The following is a 15664-nucleotide window of genomic DNA, read 5'->3' as shown; positions in this document are numbered from 1 at the left end:
ATGTTTAAAATGTACAATTAATAAGTTTTTATGTCTGTATACACCAATAAAATCAGCACCATATCAATATAATGAAGATATTCATCAGCCTCAAAAGTTTCCTTTATCACCCCTTCCTCCCACCCTCCCTACCCACCCATCTCCATCTCCATACAGCCACTGATCTGCTTGTTGTCACTATAAGCCAGATTGCATTTTCTAGATTTTATATGAATAGATTGATACAGTATGTACTCTTTTCCATGTGGCTTCTTTCACTCAGCATAATAATTTAAAAATTCATCCATGTTGTTGTGTGTATCAGTAATTAACATATTTTTATTGCTGATTAGTATTTCAGTATACAGGTAGATATTCCACAATTTGTTTATCCATTCATGTGCTGATGGACATTTGGGTTGTTTCCAGTTTTTGGCTATTAAAAATAAAATATGAACATTCGTATACAAATTTTGGACAGACACCTTTCATTCCTTTTGGGTAAAGAACTAGAGGTAGAAATGTTTAGGACTATTATGTTTTCTTAATGACTTGCCGTCTTTACCATTATGAAATGACTCTCTTTATCCCTAGTAATATTCTTTGCTTTGAAATTTATGTTATTATAATTATATTCATAACTAATATAGCCACTCTGGTTAACTAGTGTTGCCATGGTATATCTTTTTTCATTGTTTTACTTTTAATGTATTTGTGTCTGTATATTTAAATTGACTTTCTTATAAGAAGCGTGTTGTTGGGTTTTATTTTTTAATCCAATCTGACAATATCTGCCTTTTAGTTAGAGTTTTACAACATTTACATTTACTGTGATAATTGTTATAGTTAGGTTTAAAACCACCATCTTGCTATTTGTTTTCTTTTTTCTATCTGTTCTTCTTTTCCCTTTTTCTCTTTTTCTGCCTTCTTTTAAGTTAATTGAATTTTTTTATGATTTCACTTTATCTCCTTTCTTACCTTAGTTGTTTTAACTATCACAGTCTACCTTCAAGTAGCAGAACTTCATTTTGCATATACTATAAGAAATTTACAACAACATACCTCCATTTCTCTTATCCAGGTCTTTGTACTTTGTACTTCTACATTTTACTTCTACATGTTATAAACCACACAATATGTTATTATTGTCATAGTTAACTATCTTTTTAAAAGATTTAATTAATAAAAAAATATTCTTTATATTTATCTATTTGTATTTATCAGTGCTTATCATTCTTGTGTATAAATCCAGGTTTCCATATAGTGTAATTCTAGTGAAAGGATTTCCTTTACCATTTCTTGTAACGCAGCTCTATATGGTTTGTACATTTGAAAAATTCTTTATTTAGCCTTTTAATTCTAAAGATATTTCACTGAGTAAAGAATTCTAGAGTCTGTCATACAGAGTGAAGTAAGTCAGAAAGAGAAAAACAAATACCGTATGCTAACACATATATATGGAATCTAAGAGAAAAAAAAAAGATCATGAAGAACCTAGGGGTAAGATGGGAATAAAGCCACAGACCTACTAGAGAATGGACTTGAGGATATGGGGAGGGGGAAAGGTAAGCTGTGACAAAGTGAGAGAGTGGCATGGACATATATACACTACCAAACGTAAAATAGATAGCTAGTGGGAAGCAGTCACATAGCACAGGGAGATCAGCTTGGTGCTTTGTGACCACCTAGAGGGGTGGGATAGGGAGGGTGGGAGGGAGGGAGATGCAAGAGGGAAGAGATGTGGGAACATATGTATATGTATAACTGGTTCACTTTGTTATAAAGCAGAAGCTAACACACCATTGTAAAGCAATTATACTTCAATGAAGATGTTAAAAAAAAATTCTAATTTGACAGGTTTTTTTTTCTTTTAGTTCTTTAAAGATGTTGTTCCACTGGCTACTAGCATACTTTGTTTCCAGTAAGAAAACTGTAGTCATTCTTATCTGTGTTTCTCTCTATATCAGGTGTCTTTTTTTCTCTGGCCTCTTTTATGATTTTTATCACTGGTTGTAATCAATTTGATTTTGGTGTTCCTTGGTATAGTTTTATATATATTTCTTATGCTTGGGGTTCATTGAGCATCTTGTAGCTGAGGTTCCATAGTTTTTATCAAATATCAACAAATTTGGGAAAATGTCAGCCATTATTTCTTTAATTTTTTTTCTGCTCCTGACTCTCCTCTTCTTCAGGTATTCCAATTACATGTTTATTTGACTACTTGAAGTTGTCCAACAGCTCACCGGTATGATACTCTTTTTTTTTCTTTTTTTGTAGTCTTTTTGGATAGTTTCTGTAGTGATGCTTCAAATTCACTAATCTTTTCTTCTGCAATATCTAATCTGCTATTAATTCCACTCAGTATATTTGTAGTTTTCATTTAGCATATCATATCTAGACACTTGATGTGGGCATTTTTAAATATCTTTCATGTCTCTACTTAACATGTTCAGTCTTTCTTCCAGCTTCTTAGATATATGGAATACAGTTATAATAACTATTTTAAATGTTTTGTCTATTATATCATCTCTGTCATTTCTGGATCCATTTCAGTTGATTTTTCTCATTATTGTTCACATTTTCTTCTTTGCATACCTAGCAATAATTTATTGAATGCCAAACTTTGAAAATTTTACATTGTTTGTACTAGATATTTTTGTATTCCTATATATATTCCTGAGCTTTGTTTTGGGATACACTTAGGTTTCCTTGGAAACAGTTTGACCTTTTTTTTTTTTTAACATCTTTACTGGAGTATAATTGCTTTACATTGTTGTGTTTGTTGCTGCTGTATAACAGAATGAATCAGCTATACGTATACATATATCCCCATATCCCCTCCCTATTGCGTCTCCCTCCCACCAGCCCTGTCCCACCCCTCTAGGTGTTCACAAAGCACCGAGCTGATCTCCCTGTGCTATGCGGCTGCTTCCCACCAGCTATCTATTTTACATTTGGTAGTGTATATATGTCCATGCGAGTCTCTCACTTCATCCCAGATTACCCTTCCCCCATCCTGTGTCCTCAAGTCCATTCTCTACTTCTTCGTCTTTATTCCAGTTCTGCCCCTAGGTTCTTCAGAACCTTTTTTTTTTTTTAACTTCAAACGTGGGTCATTTTATTTTTCTTTACTTTTTTATTTTTTAATTTTTAATATCTTTATTGGAGTATAATTGCTTTACAATGGTGTGTTAGCTTCTGCTTTATAACAAAGTGAATCAGTTATACATATGTCCCCATATCTCTTCCCTCTTGCGTCTCCCTCCCTCCCACCCTCCCTATCCCACCCCTCTAGGTGGTCACAAAGCACCGAGCTGATCTCTCTGTGCTGTGCAGCTGCTTCCACTAGCTATCTATTTTACATTTGGTAGTGTATATATGTCCATGCCACTCTCTCACTTTGTCACAGCTTACCCTTCCCCCTCCCCATATCCTCAAGTCCATTCTCTAGTAGGTCTGCATCTTTATTCCTGTCTTGCCCCTAGGTTCTTCATGACCTTTTTTTTTTAGATTCCATATATATGTGTTAACATATGTTATTTGTTTTTCTCTTTCTGACTTACTCCACTCTGTATGACAGACTCTAGGTCCATCCACCTCACTACAAATAACTCAATTTCATTTCTTTTTATGGCTGAGTAATATTCCATTGTATATATGCACTGCATCTTCTTTATCCATTCATCTGTCAATGGACACTTAGGTTGCTTCCATGTCCTGACTATTGTAAACAGTGCTGCAATGAACATTGTGGTACGTGACTCTTTTTGAATTATGGTTTTCTCAGGATATATGCCCAGTAGTGAGATCGTTGGGTCATATGGTAGTTCTATTTTTAGTTTTTTAAGGAACCTCCATACTGTTCTCCATAGTGGCTGTATCAATTTACATTCCCACCAACAGTGCAAGAGGGTCCCCTCTCCTCCACACCCTCCCCAGCATTTATTGTTTGTAGATTTTTTTGATGATGGCTCTTCTGACCAGTGTGAGGTGCTACCCCATTGTAGTTTTGATTTGCATTTCTCTAATGATTAATGATGTTGAGCATCCTTTCATGTGTTTGTTGGCAATCTGTATATCTTCTTTGAAGAAATGTCTATTTAGATCTTCTGCCCATTTTTGGATTGGGTTGTTTGTTTTTTTCATATTGAGCTACATGAGCTGCTTGTATATTTTGGAGATTAATCCTTTGTCAATTGCTTCATTTGCAAATATTTTCTCCCATTCTAAGGGTTGTCTTTTCATCTTGTTTATGTTTTCCTTTGCTGTGCAAAACCTTTAAGTTTCATTAGGTCCCATTTCTTTATTTTTGTTTTTATTTCCATTTCTCTAGAAGGTGGGTCAAAAAGGATCTTGCTGTGATTTATGTCATAGAGTGTTCTTCCTGTGTTTTCCTCTAAGAGTTTTATAGTGTCTGGCCTTACATTTAGGTCTTTAATCCATTTTGAGTTTATTTTTGTGTATGGTGTTAGGGAGTGTTCTGATTTCATTCTTTTAAATGTAGTTGTCCAGTTTTCCTGTCACCACTTATTGAAGAGGCTGTCTTTTCTCCATTGTATATTCTTGTCTCCTTTATCAACGATAAGGTGACCATATGTGTGTGAGTTTATCTCTGGGCTTTCTATCCTGTTCCATTGATCTATATTTCTGTTTTTGTGCCAGTACCATACTGTCTTGATTACTGCAGCTCTGTAGTATAGTCTGAAGTCAGGGAGCCTGATTCCTCCAGCTCCATTTTTCTTTCTCAAGATTGCTTTGGCTATTCGGGGTCTTTTGTGTTTCCGTACAAATTGTGAAACTTTTTGTTCTAGTTCTGTGAAAAATGCCATTGGTACTTTGATAGGGATTACATTGAATCTGTAGATTGCTTTGGGTAATATAGTCATTTTCACAATGTTGGTTCTTCCAATCCAACAACATGGTATATGTCTCTCCATCTGTTTGTATCATTTTTAATTTCTTTCTTCAGTGTCTTATAGTTTTCTGCATACAGGTCTTTTGTCTCCTCAGGTAGGTTTATTCCTAGGTATTTTATTCTTTTTGTTGCAGTGGTAAATGGGAGTGTTTCCTTAATTTCTTTTTCAGATTTTTCATCATTAGTGTCTAGGAATGCAAGAGATTTCTGTGCATTAATTTTGTATCCTGCTACTTTACCAAATTCATTGATTAGCTCTAGTAGTTTTCTGGTAGCGTCTTTAGGATTCTCTATGTATAGTATCATGTCATCTGCAAACAGTGACAGCTTTACTTCTTCTTTTCTGATTTGGATTCCTTTTATTTCCTTTCTTCTCTGATTGCCATGGCTAGGACTTCCAAAACAATGTTGAATAATAGTGGTGGGAGTGGGCAGCCTTATCTTGTTCCTGATCTTAGTGGAAATGGTTTCAGTTTTTCACCATTGAGGATGATGTTGGCTGTGGGTTTGTCATATATGGCCTTTATTTTGTTGAGGGAAGATCCCTCTATGCCTGCTTTCTAGAGAGTTTTTATCATAAATTGGTGTTGAATTTTGTCGAAAGATTTTTCTGCATCTATTGAGATGATCGTATGGTTTTTATTCTTTAATTTGTTAATATGGTGTATCACATTGATTGATTTGTGTATACTGAAGAATCCTTGCATTCCTGGGATCAACCCCACTTGATCATGGTGTATGATCCTTTTAATGTGCTGTTGGATTCTGTTTGCTAGTATTTTGTTGAGGATTTTTGCATCTATGTTCATCAGTGATATTGGCCTGTAGAGTTCTTTCTTTGTGACATCCTTGTCTGGTTTTGGTATCAGGGTGATGGTGGCCTCGTAGAATGAGTTTGGGAGTGTTCCTCCCTCTGCTATATTTTGGAAGAGTTTGAGAAGGATAGGTGTTAGCTCTTCTTTCTAAATGTTTGATAGAATTTGCCTGTGAAGCCATCTGGTCCTGGGCTTTTGTTTGTTGGAAGGTTTTTAATCACAGTTTCAATTTCAGTGCTTGTCATTGGTCTGTTTATATTTTCTATTTCTTCCTGGTTCAGTTTCTGAAGGTTGTGCTTTTCTAAGAATTTGTCTATTTCTTCCAGGTTGTCCATTTTATTGGCATAGAGTTGCTTGTAGTAATCTCTCATGATCCTTTGTATTTCTGCAGTGTCAGTTGTTACTTCTCCTTTTTCATTTCAAATTCTGTTGATTTGAGTCTTCTCCCTTTTATTCTTGATAAGTCTGGCTAATGGTTTATCAATTTGTTTATCTTCTCAAAGAACCTCCTTTTAGTTTTATTGATCTTTGCTATTGTTTCCTTCATTTCTTTTTCATTTATTTCTGATCTGATCTTTATGATTTATTTCCTTCTGCTAACTTTGGGGTTTTTCTGTTCTTCTTTCTCTGATTGCTTTAGGTGTAAGGTTAGGTTGTTTACTTGAGATTTTTCTTGTTTCTTGAGGTAGGGTTGTATTGCTATGAACTTCCCTCTTAGAACTGCTTTTGCTGCACCCCATACGTTTTGGGCCATCGTGTTTTCATTGTCATTTGTTTCGAGGTATTTTTTGATTTCCTCTTTGATTTCTTCAGTGATCTCTTGGTTACTTAGTAGCATATTGTTTAACCTCCATGTGTTTGTAATTTTTACAGTTTTTTTTTACTGTAATTGATATCTAGTCTCATAGCGTTGTGGTCGGAAAAGATACTTGATACAATTTCAATTTTCTTAAATTTACCAAGGCTTGATTTGTGACCCAAGATATGATCTATCCTGGAGAATGTTCCATAAGCACTTGAGAAGAAAGTGTGTTCTGTTGTTTTTGGTTGGAATGTCCTATAAATATCAATTAAGTCCATCTTGTTTAATGTATCATTTAAAGCTGTGTTTCCTTATTTATTTTCATCTTGGTTGATCTGTCCATTGGTAAAAGTGGTTTGTTAAAGTCCCCTAATATGATTGTGTTACTGTCGATTTCCCCTTTTATGGCTGTTAGCATTTGCCTTATATATTGAGGTGCTCCTATGTTGGGTTCATAAATATTTACAATTGTTATATCTTCTTCTTGGATTGATCCCTTGATCGTTATGTAGTGTCCTTTTTGTCTCTTGTAATAGGCTTTATTTTAAAGTCTATTCTCTCTGATATGAGAATTGCTACTCCAGCTTTCTTTTGATTTCCATTTGCATGGAATATCTTTTTCCATCCCCTCACTTTCAGTCTATATGTGTCCCTAGGTCTGAAGTGGGTCTCTTGTAGACAGCATATATACGGGTCTTGCTTTTGTATCCATTCAGCCAGTCTATGTCTTTTGGTTGGAGCATTTAATCCATTTTCATTTAAGGTAATTATCAATATGTATGTTCCTATTACCATTTTCTTAATTGTTTTGGGTTTGTTATTGTAGGTCTTTTCCTTCTCTTCTGTTTCCTGCCTAGAGGAGTTCCTTTAGCATTTGTTGTAAAGCTGGTTTGGTGGTAAGTTGACATTTTTGGGTCAAGCTTTTGTTAGCATCAGGAAGGCATTTTTTTCTAGAGATAATTTTGCCCAGTTAGCAAGGCAAAACTCTCTAAGTACTCTACTCAGTGATTCATGAATTATGGGAGTTTTCTACTCTGATTGCTGGAAATAGACACTATGCTTAGTTCTCTATGCCTTTCAGGGATTGTTCCCTCTCATCCTGATTCCTTCCCCAGCCTCAGGTAGTTTCCTCACACATCTGTGCTAATCACTACTCAGATGAATAATTGAGGCAACTCTCTGCTGATTACTCAAAGGGACCTTCTGCAGAGACAGCAGGAGTTCCCTCTGTGCAACTCCCTCCTCTTCAGTGCTCTGCTCTGTGAACTCCAGTCACTTTGGACTCCCAGGATTCCCAGCTCCATCTCTGCAACTCAGAGAGACTTCCAGGATCTGCCTGGGTTTCCCCTCCCTGTGCCACAGCCTAGAAACTCTTTCCAGTCAGTAAGATGTGGCATTTGTAGGGATCACCTCATTTATTTCCCATCTCTTGGGATTGCCCTTTGGTGTTGGCCATATGCAATATCCTATGGACCATTGTTTCATATCTTTTGTCCAGTTTTTTTAGTTGCATCAGTAGGAGCGTAAATCTGGTCCCTCTCATTCCAGTTTAGTTGGCATAGAAGTCATTCTAATAGTGTTTTAATGGATGAATAATTTGAGGATATAACATAACTTGGGGCATAATGGGCTACCCTATACAAAGAATTTTTCACCTTTGTCTTATACATTATTAAGTTACGTTTTTCCATAACTTTTCCTCCAGTGATGATTTTAATACTTCTGTTGCCTACGTAATTTCATGGCAGTTTTCCCCTACCTCACTATCCTTGTTATCTCATCCTATTGTGTTTTCATCTCAACTTGCTCACCCCTGAGGCTTTCTGCTCCTGTTTAATAGAAGTTACACCTTCTTGCAACCTACTGAGGGTCTTGTCCGGTAGGAAATTATTTCCAGAGATCTTGTCCTCTGAGACTTCATGATGAAGCTTCCTTTCCTTGTTTTGCAACTCTGTTTTGTGGGTCCCATGTTGGTCTCTTCACAGGACCCTTTGTAACATACAGAGTATGTCAGTGGCCTCTGGTCTCACCCACTGTCCATCTGGGTGATGGCTAACTCCCTTCTCAAACAACAACCTAACCCCTAGGACCTGGTAGGCTTTCATCTAGCGCAGCTGTGTTGGCCTGAGCTGAACTGTTTGCCATTGCTTGGGACCTTGGTTCTCTGAATAAAGAGTGTACTGGTGGCATTGCTTTCCCCAGCAGGCAGTAATATCAAGGCTATCTCTCCCTCTACCTGTGCCTTCAACACTCTGTTATTTGGTGGTACAACACTTGGGTTAGATTTTCCACTGACAGTCTTCCTTTTACTGTTTCCTGTGTTTTCTCTGAGTTGCATCCTCTTATTTGATATTGAGATCATGGATATAAAGAGGCTGGGGAAAAAGAGATAGCCCTTAAAATGCCTCAAAAGAGTATGATTCACACGTAAAATATCGGTGCCTGGTTTTCTGGTTAGTAATAACATCATATTTCTTAACCAGAGGACAAAGAGACAGTCTTCCTACCTGTGAGAAGGAAAATTTCAGAGGGAAAACTCACTCTATTCCTGTGGTATGATAAGCCACTTTCTATACTTTCCTTATGCAACTGATTAGGCTTTCAGTAAGTCATAATTCTTCCTGGTTTCTGGAAATTAGTTGTCAATCCCAGTTTTCTCTTTCGAACTTTCATCTTTTTATTTATCTTTCAAGGCATTTGAGAAGAAAATTGTAAAACAGTATGTTGGTAAAAATAACCAATAGTCTGGATTTTTGGAATCCCAGACAAAATTATCTCTACAAATTGGGTGTGTTCCCCCCCAAAATTAGGCTAAATGACATTTACCTGTTGGCTATTGATATTACTAAAAATCATCTTTTCTTAAAATTCACAGAGCATAGGTGAATTTCTTATAAGGCTATAGACTCTTAAAGGGGTCAGTATGGGGTTCATTCAGAAAGTATGAACTCTACAATCTGGATTTCTAGGGCCACTGATTTGATCATATCTATGTAATCCATGCTTTTGAAGACACTCATAAAATTCTTGTCTCTACCGTGAAAAGAATGGAGCAACAAAGGGTTTCATGTTTACTAAACATTGTGTCCTTGGATGATTTCCTCTTGCCTGTCACAGAATCTAAGATCACCAAGAAGCAAGTGCCAACTAAAGACCAAGTGTCTGCGACCCCCGTGGGAAACCATGATGCTCAGTCTCCAGGCTCAGAATCCCCCACAGTGTACCTGAAGGATGTCATGTGTTACCTGTCCTTGCTGGAAACGGGGAGACCTCAGGATAAGCTAGAGTGTAAGTATGCACCCTGTCAAGGGGCTTCGACTTTTCCCTAGAGGAAGAGCTAGTGTCCTGTTTATGGTTCTAAACAGGCTGGAGGTTGATCTGGGATCCTGGGGATGGGTCCTGCCTCCTTGGGGGAGCTTTTCTGCCCTGTCACCAGCAGTGACATGAATATTTCCTAGAATCTTCCCTGGAACACAGTACCAGTTGTATAGCGTGGAAGGTGCATTGGAGACCTTGGTATTGAGAACCAAGATCTGGAAAGGTAAGGGGTCTCTGCAAAGGGTGAAGACTCCCTTCCTTTGCTGGCAGGATTTCCTGAAAGCCTCCAATCAGAAAGCGGCTGCCTCCTCTTAGAAGATTTTTCAAGGGAAGATTTTCAACATCTGTCTTCCTTCCCCTATTCCATGCCCAAGCAACTCTTTAACTATGAAGAACTCTTGTTTTTCTTGAAATCTAATCAACCTCTATCTTGTTAAAGCCTATTTCCATGTCTTCACCCACCCCCACCCCAAGTGTTTTGGCCTCTTGAGAAAGAGGGCTAGTTAATTAAGGGAGTTGAGCTTGGTTTCAAAAACATGTCTTCAGAAGGAGAATAATAGCTGGGGACAGAAAGGAAAGCCCACAGTGGCTGAAGCAGCCTGCAGTCTTGCAGATGACTCACTCTGGGGACGGTCTCGCTGACTTTTGCGAGCCTACAGGCAAACTTTGAAACAGATGACAGGTAGGACCTTGTTAAAAATATATATTGTTTTGGCATCTCTTGGGATCTTAGTAGACACTGAGGGAAAAGCATACACATTATAGCAAAAGTCAAAATTCCAGCTAATAATCGGACTAGTCAGTGAAACTTAAGCATTAGGAAAAGTCTGGCAAAGGTTAACCCTTGCCCAAAACAAAATGAAACAGTTTGCTCTCTTAGCCAGCTTAAAACCTCCCCCCTAGGTTTGCAGTGTTAACAATTACAAGTCTTAAATGCTAATTTGGAAGCAAATGTACCAGATTTCTGTTTCTTCTGACTAATGTTAAAAGGGAAATGTCAAATTATTTCCCACATTCAGTTGGATTTTGAGTTTCAGGCATTATATTTGTTCATAACTACCAGAGAGGAGCAAATGTGGCAAATTCCTCGTATTAGTGCCTCTCAGACTGAGTCCTGTAATGGTAATGAAAAGAAACTGTATTTCTAAAAGCTTTTTATTACAGAAAATTTCAAACACAGATAAAAGTAGAGAATACAAAGAACTTCCGTGTGCCCATCAGCCACCTTCAACAATTACCAGCTTGTGGTCACTCGTGTTTTATTTATACCTCCCACTCATTTCTTCTGCCCCAGATTATTTTGAAGCAAATTCCAGACATCATATAATTTCATCTGTAAATATCTCAGTATGTACCTCTAAAATAATATAACTTTTTCTTAAATATAACCACAACACCACAATCACATCTAAAGAAAACGATTCCTTACTATTATCAAATATTCAGTCAGTATTCATTATTTTCCCTTACTTGGGGAACAATTCAAGCACTGTTTGTTTGAATCGGGATCCAAGTAAGGTCCATACATTGCCATTTGTTACTACGTCTCTTTAGTCTCTCTTCATCTTTTGCTTATTTTTTTCCCTACAGTTTTTTGTTGCAGAAACTTGGTCATTTGTCCTATAAAGTTTTCTTTTTTTAATCAAATTAAATTAATTCAAATCATCTCTGATTTTAGTGATTGAAACCAAGTTGTTTTTTTTCTAGATAACCAAGCATTTATTTTTTTTTTTGGAAATGATAGCCTGAAATCCCACCCATCATCAATATAATAACAATAATAGTTCATCACTGAACACCTTATTTTTGCTAAGCACTTTAAATGCATTTTCTCATTTTAACCTGACAGTAACCCTAGATAGTTGACATGATTGTTCTCATTTTATATGTAAGAAAGCATGGAAAAGTTAAATGACTTGCCCAAGGCCATGCTGCTAAAAAGTAGGATGCTTGCTCACACTTCCTCATTCTACTCCTCATGCACAGTGGGACCAAAGAGGGCTCCATGTTAGAGCCACCTGGGCCCAGAGTGTCTCTGACCAGGACATTTGGAGGAGTCACAAAGAATCGGAAGCCCATGACTTTTAAATAACTTAAAGTCCAACCAGAGACACCACTGAATAAATACAAGGTCCAGAGACATAAAACATGTAGAAGGAAGTGACAACACAAGGGCAAATTAACAGGAGTGCTGTGACCCTGTGGGTACATCCCAAGTGGTCCAGAGCAGTTACACAAGGGAAGGGTCAGCCACAGAGAACACAGGCATGATGAAGGGTTTTAAAGGATGAGAGGGAAATGAAGATGTATTCAGCTCTGCTCCCCACCCTGCTTACTTCTGAGACCACAGACAGGATCTCTACCTTTTAGATGAATGAAATGGCAAGTTTCCAAATCCCATAAATGAACATTTAGTCCTTTGCCCAAAATTCACTCCTAAATCTTTCTTATCTTCCATCACCTCTCTACAGCTAGAACATGGTAGAGGATGTTTCTGAATTGCATGTAGACATTTTTAGAAAAAGAAATATAATAGCTTCTATAATAATAACTACTTCGTACCATTATTGAGGATTAAATAAGTAATCATGATAAGGTGCATAGGATGGTACGTTGTACATATTAAATGCCATATATAAATATTTATTAATGAAAGAAAATAAAAATAAATAACATCTGTTGGGTACTCTCTACATTCCAAGATTTAGCATATCACTGACATATTAATCTTCATTTGAAAAAAACTTAGGATAAAGAAACTATTATAATCTCCATCACACAGATGAAGAAATTGAGCCTAAAGAAGATAAGTGACTTATGTGATGCCCTAGAGGTGGTAGGACAGGGCCAAGATCTGAACCTGCCTAACTCCACACCCTTTCTGTGTGCAGTAGAAGCAGTGTCCCGTCTGTAACTGTGGTGCCTCTGCCCCACCACCAGCGGGGCATCTGCTTTGAGTTGTGTTCCTGTGATGCTGAGAGGTGTGAGTGCTCCACAGGGAATCACGCTCGTGACCCAGATCTCATCAGCGGCAGAGTTATTGCTTAGACAGTCCCAGAAGCCAGGTGGCTTGGTTCTCCTCCCTCTTCCCACTGTAAGGAAGGTCAGACTCTGTGCCTTGGAGGGTGGGTGAACTGGCTGCAACGGACTTCATCTAAAAACTGGCAGCAGCAAAGTCTCAGCCCATCCCTGGTACCCGGAGGACATCTCAAGCCTCACCTCTGTGTTTCTTGCAGTCATGTTTCGTCTCTATGATTCGGATGAGAATGGTCTCCTGGACCAAGCGGTAAGCTCTCCAAATATCCCTCCAAGATCCAATAAAGGCTGGGGGAGAGGGGAACAGGTGAAGGGAGAGTCCAAACACTCTCAGCTCCATCTTCATAGGAATAGCAGTGTCTCAATATGAGCTGCAGAGATGACTAGAACCCCCCGCCTTCTACTTCCAAAGAGCCTGCCCAGAGGAGCGTGAACTCCAACTTGCTTTTTCATTCCAGAAGCTCAGATCGCAAAATCTCAGGTTGAGGAGATGCTTTAGTATCTCATCTAGTTTAACTTCCCAGCTGGTTCAGAAATTCCCCCTGTAATTTCCTGCTGAAGCCCAGGGGTGGAGGAGAGGAGGTGGGAGAGGCAGAGAGACCAGGGCAAGAAGACAGGAGAAGGCAGGTAGCTGCTGGCGTGCTTTGCCGTTACCCTTGCCTTCCTCTCATACCCCAGGGCACCAGCTCTAGGAGTCTGGCTCTGTCTGCTCCGAGCACGTGATCCCGTCCCACCACACCTGGGGAAGCCTGAGTCTCATCCCCACCTCCCCTCAGAAAGAGGCTGGGACAGGTCAGGGGTCATGGAATGAGAAGAAGGATGGAAAAGGAAGAAGGTAGAGAAGAGAAAAGGCAAAGAGAATCAGACAGGTCCTGTCCTCATGACTGGCAGTGTCAGAGATGGGACTCATTAACAGAAAGGCTCTGAGGTTGAAGTGCACGGGGCTGAGTCAGACCAAAGGGAGGAAGACAGGGAACCAGTCCCTAGACCAACTGCATCGTCCCGGTTCCCACTCAACCCCAGAGTGTCTTCATGGGATCCCTGCAGCCACATTGCACTTCCGTGAGCTGGGTCATGCGAGGGAACCACCAAGAGAATCTCAAGCATTTGATCAACACATATTGATTATCTCATATATGTCGGCTACTGTTCTAAGCACTGGGGGCGTGTATCAGTGAGCCAACAGACAAAGATCCAGGCCCTCATGATGCTTTCATTCTAGTGCAAACACACACACTGCAAAGCATAGTCAAGTATGTGTTAGATAGAGCTTGTGTGCTAGAGGGAAAATAAAGGAGGGAAAGGAAGTAGTGGAGGGAGCTGCAGTTTTAGCTGGAGGAACCAAAGAAGGTCTCCCTGAGAAGGGGACATCTGAACAGACACTTGAAGGAGGTGAAGGGAGTGAGTCATGGGGAAGCACCTTCCAGGCAGAGGGAACAGCAAGTGCAAAGGTCCTGAGGGATGCCCGGAATGTTAGCAGATTAACTAGGAGGCCAGAGTGAGTGGAACAGGATGACTGAACAGATGAGGTTGGAGTGAGTAATAGGAGATGAGATCAGAGAAGTAATGAGAAGGGACGGGGCGTTTGCAAAGCATTATCAAGCCTTACAGGTGATTGAAAGGGTTTTCTCTTTTACTCTGGAGAGGTAGAGAACCATTGGAGATTCTGAGCAGAGGAGTGACATGATTGACTTAGGTCCTAACAGGATCGCTCTAGCTGCTGCGTTGTCTAGACTGTGGGGATGCAAGCAGGAATACCAGTTAGGAGGCTATTAAAATAAGCAAGACAAGAAATGATGGTAACTTGCACCAGGGTAGCAGCATTGCAGGTGGTAAGAAGTGGTTAAATTTTGGATCTATTTGGAAGGTAACACTGGTGGACTGAAGTGAGTCTCAAAATAGTTCTCTCTCTTTCAACTTCCCACCAAGACCCCCTGGCAGTTGGATGCCCAGCCTCTTTGTGAACACTCCCAGTAATGGAGAGTTCACCCAGTACCTTAAAACAGCCGCTCCACCACTGGGGATGACTGTTAGAGAAGGCATCCCTCCCGCACACAAGGCATCTCTAGTCTGCCAGGGAAATTTTCAATACAAAACCTGATTCTGCTCTTCTCTCCCCTCCCCCAACCCAGTGGTGAGGTCAAAATAGGCCAACCCTCAACTCTTCCCTCCCTCCATCCCTCAGCTTACTTCTGCCCTCTATAGCTGACCGGGGCAGCTGACCAGTGGAGTACCAGTTGTACACAGTAGGCCTTCAGGTATTTGAAGGTACTATCACATCTTCCCAAAAATCTTCCCCAAGCTCATATTTCCTAATTTCTACACTGTTGCTCATAAGGAAGTTTTAAATCTCCATTCTGGTCAAGCTCTAGTTTGTCAATGCCGTTCTTACAATATGGCATAGAACTGAACCCACCCCTCCAGGACTCTTTAAGTATTCACATCAGGGAACTAGTTCCTCCTGAAATCTGCCCGCTCTGCTCCCTGAAAATGCCCACCTATTTACACAGCCCAAGATTGAGTCTAATTCTCCATTCCTGAATCACATCGTTTGCTCACATTGAATCTTGGACCCAACTAGTTTCACGAGCTCTTTTCCATTGGAACTTCTGCTGAGCCCTGTTCCCACCATTCTGCCCACTTCCTTATCCTCATCTACCACTTCATCTGCAGTTTTGCAATGGGTTATTTTCTACTTTAAACGAAATACAATTTTTAAAATCCCTGTTGGGTTTTAGCTTGCTTATTTTGACCCAACATTCTACCTGGTGAAAGTAACACCTTTAAACCTTGCTTCAG

General features: G+C 39.3%; 1 protein-coding gene and 1 long non-coding RNA gene across 7 annotated transcripts in view; one reads left to right on the top strand and one right to left on the bottom strand.

Annotated features, from left to right (window-relative positions):
- LOC125964498 (uncharacterized) overlaps positions 1-3945 on the bottom strand; it is a 168563-nt gene extending 164618 nt beyond the window's left edge. Inside the window, exon 1 of the long non-coding RNA XR_007477565.1 lies at positions 3832-3945. This is a non-coding gene — a long non-coding RNA (uncharacterized LOC125964498). The remainder of the gene's footprint in view (positions 1-3831) is intronic.
- The window catches only part of DGKG (diacylglycerol kinase gamma), a 210180-nt gene that overhangs the window by 64905 nt on the left and 129611 nt on the right, over positions 1-15664 (top strand). For all 6 annotated transcript variants that reach the window (XR_004476058.2, XM_033403218.2, XM_049710225.1 and 3 more), the window contains exons 6-7: positions 9629-9799; positions 13066-13115. Coding sequence is in view for 5 of the 6 variants with exons in the window: in XM_033403218.2 (XP_033259109.1) it covers positions 9629-9799; positions 13066-13115 (221 nt within the window). In the remaining variant the exon portion in view is untranslated. The remainder of the gene's footprint in view (positions 1-9628; positions 9800-13065; positions 13116-15664) is intronic.

Source organism: Orcinus orca, chromosome 5, assembly GCF_937001465.1.
Source record: "Orcinus orca chromosome 5, mOrcOrc1.1, whole genome shotgun sequence".
Taxonomy (NCBI): Eukaryota; Metazoa; Chordata; class Mammalia; order Artiodactyla; family Delphinidae; genus Orcinus; species Orcinus orca.
This window is presented reverse-complemented; position numbering and strand designations above follow the sequence as displayed.